This window comes from Sinocyclocheilus anshuiensis, unplaced genomic scaffold (genome assembly GCF_001515605.1).
Source record: "Sinocyclocheilus anshuiensis isolate Anshui unplaced genomic scaffold, SAMN03320099.WGS_v1.1 scaffold208, whole genome shotgun sequence".
Lineage (NCBI taxonomy): Eukaryota > Metazoa > Chordata > Actinopteri > Cypriniformes > Cyprinidae > Sinocyclocheilus > Sinocyclocheilus anshuiensis.
The window spans coordinates 190,158-194,682 of NW_015557186.1; the positions used below are offsets into that span (position 1 = coordinate 190,158).

Genomic DNA, 4,525 nt, shown 5'->3' on the forward strand with positions numbered 1-4,525 from the left:
TTTTTTAAATATGCATATACATTTTTTATGTAATAAAATGTAATGATTTTTCAAGATACTATTCTAGTTTTTATTCATTAATTTTTATTTCTGCTTAGGTTTTAGTTATAGTACTTCAACTTGAGAAATGTTGGCAACTAGCTGAACTAAAATCAGTTTAAGCATGTGACTGCAGATGCATTATGGGAGATATCTGATGTTTTCCGCTCACCTGCGATGCGCTTCATCCAGGAGGCCTCGTCGATGCCCAGGTTGCTGTTGAGGATCTTGAGGATGTTGCCGAGGATGAGGCTGAGGTGTTCGGAGGTGACGGTGCTGCTGCAGACGCCCGCGGGCCGGTTCTCCGGGCCTCTCTCCCACCAGTAGGACAGATAATTACACAGCATGGGCAGCACCACCTCGATGACGTGCGGCATCTCTGTGTAACGAGCGCCGGACTCTGACATGTCGTTAATGTCCTTCATCAGACCGTCCAGACGAGGCATCTCAGGACACACGTCCTCCACCGACTCCGGCAGCCCTACGACTAAACCACACACACATTTCATATATAAACATGTATAAAGCATAAAACTTAAAAAAAATCATTTCAGTTCACTAGGGGTGACCCCGAATAGTCGACGATTCGATGCTTCGATAGGAGGAGCCTGATTCGATACCAATCTCACAGTCGAATATTCGCGGGGTGTTATGATTATGCCATTTTGGCTATCTGGGGATGCTCAAATGTCTGATTTCACATAGAACTACCGGTTTTCTCCCAGTAAGTTAATATACAGCCTATAGATAATGCTGTAAATAAGAATCTGAAAAGATAGAAGCTTTAAATATATATTTTAACATGCGTGAATAAATCCAACCACCTCTATAGATTTGAGTTTCACTTTCCATAATCCGTAACTGACAGAGAAGCATCTTGACGGCAGGGATTTAAAACTTTAACAAGATTTCTTCGATCAGGTAGGGTACAAGTGATTTCAAAACATTTCAGCCGGTTTATATATATTGTGTATATATTATTTATCTCGTATAAGATGCATTTGGTTGAGTTGCGCTGCAGTAAGTGCTTCATTGAAGTACTACGGTGATTATCTCGTCAGCGCGCAGCGCGAGCAGGACAAACAACAATGCAGAATATTAATAACTATGACTGGGACTGTCATATACATAACATTATAATGAGAACACTATTAGAATAAAATGCTGTGAATTTTTAGAGTTTAGTTGCCGTGTTTCTGCACGTTGTTGCGTGAAGAACGCGTCCACAAAAGGAGTTCATTCAGAGCCACAGATACGTTCATGTGCATTCGGGGCATTTTGTGCAGATAGCCTATAAGTCGTAATATTAACGTTATGTTGTATAAATAATGAAGCGTATTCTATATGAGATAAATGATGAGTTAAATCCCATTGATTAAAAACCTGCTGCTTCATTCTACCGGTCATCTTCAGCGCGCGCAGCTCAAAACATAAATGCAGAACATTAATAACTACTGTCATATTCATAACGTTATAATGAGAGCACTATTGTAAAAAATGTGATTCAACTATCAGTCGACTATTGGCAAGATTCGAAATTTCCGATTCGACTATGAAAATCCTTAGTCGGGGACACCCCTACAATTCACTTTATTTCTCTTCTTTTGGCTTGTGGAGAAATATGATTCATATGTGAATCTGTAGATAGTTTACAGTTGTCCAGCGATGGTGCATGAATATAGAGTTGTGCCAGAGATGAGATATGGCATCAAACATGACAGAAAACTTTTCCGGAGTTTTAACTGGCAGTCCAAATAAAACCCAAAACAGTGTTTTTAATGTCAGCAACATAGCTGTACTTAAGCTGGAATGGAAAAAAAAAACAGGTTTAAACCCAGCAATTAAGAAATGACAAAAACTGAACTATTTTCAAACTGTAAATAATGGCACAATATTATGGGATCCCCATGCTAAACCTAAAGGTCTGCTGGGGGGACACCTGAATATTCATAGTATTATTTCAAAAAGTGATCAAATTAAACATCTTCGAGCTGAGTCTAACATAGATTTTCTGTGTTTGTCAGAGATATGGCTTCATAAAAACTTCCCATCTTCTGCCTTACATATTCCTGGGTATAATGTCTTCAGGAAAGATAGAGTTGAGGGTAGAGGTGGGGGGTTGTTGTTTTATATTAAGGATTGTATATCGTGTAAAGAGTTTCAATGCAATGCTGAGACAGATTTAGAATGTATTTGTCTAGACATCACGCTGTCACCACAAATGTCTTTCATTCTCATTGGAGTGTATAGACCACCCTCTGCAAAATCTGTATTTCATTAGAAATCATGTACTGTACTCAGAGAATGCACCTCAGGGAAGGAAGTAATTTTGATGGGTGATTTCAATATTAATTGGGAAGACAAATCAAGTAAAAAAGCACTGAAACAGATCACGGATAGGTTTGATCTGACATAGCTAGTAAAGTGGCCTACTAGGATAACCTCCACATCCAGTACCTCAAATAGATCTGGTATTCAGTAATAAGCCTGAGAGAGTAATTAAATCTTTTAACATGGTTACAGGCTTGTCTGATCACAATTTAATCATTATAGCCAGAAAGCTCAATAAAAATCGGTCCTATTTGATTTCTAACACAAAGCCTTGCCAATTTAGAATACCTAAGAATAATGCATGTGAATTTGAAAAGGCAATTAAGAACATTAATTGGAATGAATTAATATCTGGTACAAATGTAGATGTTGTTGACACATATGTGTTTTTATCCACAATTCACTACACTACAAAACTATTTTTAAAGAAAAGCTAATTTAAAGGTGCCAGCAAATATACTCTTCCTTGGATTAATGGTGATATACGGAGACTAATGAAGGAGAGAGATCGTGCCCTGCAAATTTTTCTTAAGACCAAGTTAATGACCAACAGACACATCTTCACTTCTCTAAGAAGCAGGGTAATAAAGGACAACCGAGTCGCTAAAGAATAAAATTGCTTTCTTTTAGAAAATATCAAGTTAAAAATGGACAAGGGAGGTGTTGTTGGGGCCATATTCTTGGATTTAAAGAAGGCATTCGATACTGTCGATCATCAAATACTCATTTGTAAACTAGCTAATTTAAATGTTTCTCCTAATTTGCTAAATTGGATGAAGTCTTATCTTACAGGTAGAGTTCGGTGTGTTAGGGTGGGTAGTGAAACTTCACCCTTTCTGTTCAATGAAACGGGTGTGCCTCAGGGATCCATCCTGGGGCCTCTGCTTTTCAGCTTATATATAAATGATTTACCCTCTGTATGTACAGGGTGTGATGTTCAGATGTACGCAGATGATACCGTAATTTATGTCCATGCAAAAACCAAAGAACAAGCAGCTTCTAAACTTAGTGCAATAATGATACATGTAAATAAATGGCTTAATGTAAAGAAGACAGTTTGTATGTTTTTCATAAAGATGCACTCTGTAACTGACTGTGATCCCAAAATGTATTTGTCTGGAGAGATCATTCGGGTAGCCTCTCATGTTAAATATCTTGGTATTATCCTTGATTCCACTCTATCCTTCAAAAAACAAGTGAAGAAAGTATTGCAAATAACTAAATATAATCTTGATAATTTTAGATATATAAGAAACTGTCTAACAACTACAGCAGCAAAATTATATATAAATTCAATGATTATTCCTCACTTAACATACTGTATGACAACTTGGTCTCAAGCTAAAGGAACAACTCTAAAGCCTATTATTTCTCTGTATAAGCAAGCATATAAAGTATTAGATAAAAAAAACAATACTTACAATCACTGCAATATTCTGGGCAAATATGATATTCTTAGTTGGGAAAATTTAACAAAATACACTGATGCCTGTCTGATGTTTAAGATCGTAAATGGAAAAGCTCCTCCACTACTTAGTATTTTTATTAAAGGGGTCATCGGATGCCCACTTTCCACAAGTTGATATGATTCTTTAGGGTCTTAAGCACGCTTGCATATACCTATTGAAGGTTGTGTGTTGTCGCTTTGTGTGCTTGCATGGCTGATTGTGTGAAAATGTTGATTGTTGTTGTAGTGTTAGTACTGTTGTCAAGATGCTTTTTGTTTATTGTTCTTGATATTTTAAAGGGTTTTGAAACATCTTGCCAAAGGACCTGCAGTTGAAAATTAGCCGACTGGCTAACATTGGCACATTTACAGAAATGTTAATTAATGTGTGTTGTCCTTATAAATAAATAAATAAAATAGAATTTAAAACTTATGGTAAAAACGAGGCTTTTGCACCCATGCGGTCACTGAGTGAACATGTGTCAGAGGAGTGTGTTACTCACGGGCTCGTTCTCGAGACGTCTTGGTGTTGAAGACGGAGCAGGGGTTGTGTGTGTTTAGCTGTGGCTCCAGAAACGCCACGGGCATCGCACCGGCTAGAGTCGCCAAACACTCACCCAGCGCCGGCAGCTGCCTGAGACACACACACACACACACACACACACACACACACACACACACACACACACACACACACACACACACACA

The 4,525-nt window shown here is 37.9% G+C and overlaps 1 protein-coding gene across 1 annotated transcript in view; it reads right to left on the minus strand.

Annotated features, from left to right (window-relative positions):
* Window positions 1-4,525, minus strand: part of LOC107678700 (ryanodine receptor 3) — a 196,980-nt gene that overhangs the window by 46,497 nt on the left and 145,958 nt on the right. Inside the window, exons 67-68 of the mRNA XM_016474072.1 lie at window positions 4,321-4,451; window positions 212-526 (exon numbers count right to left, since the gene is read on the minus strand). Of these exons, the coding sequence (XP_016329558.1) occupies window positions 212-526; window positions 4,321-4,451 (446 nt within the window). The remainder of the gene's footprint in view (window positions 1-211; window positions 527-4,320; window positions 4,452-4,525) is intronic.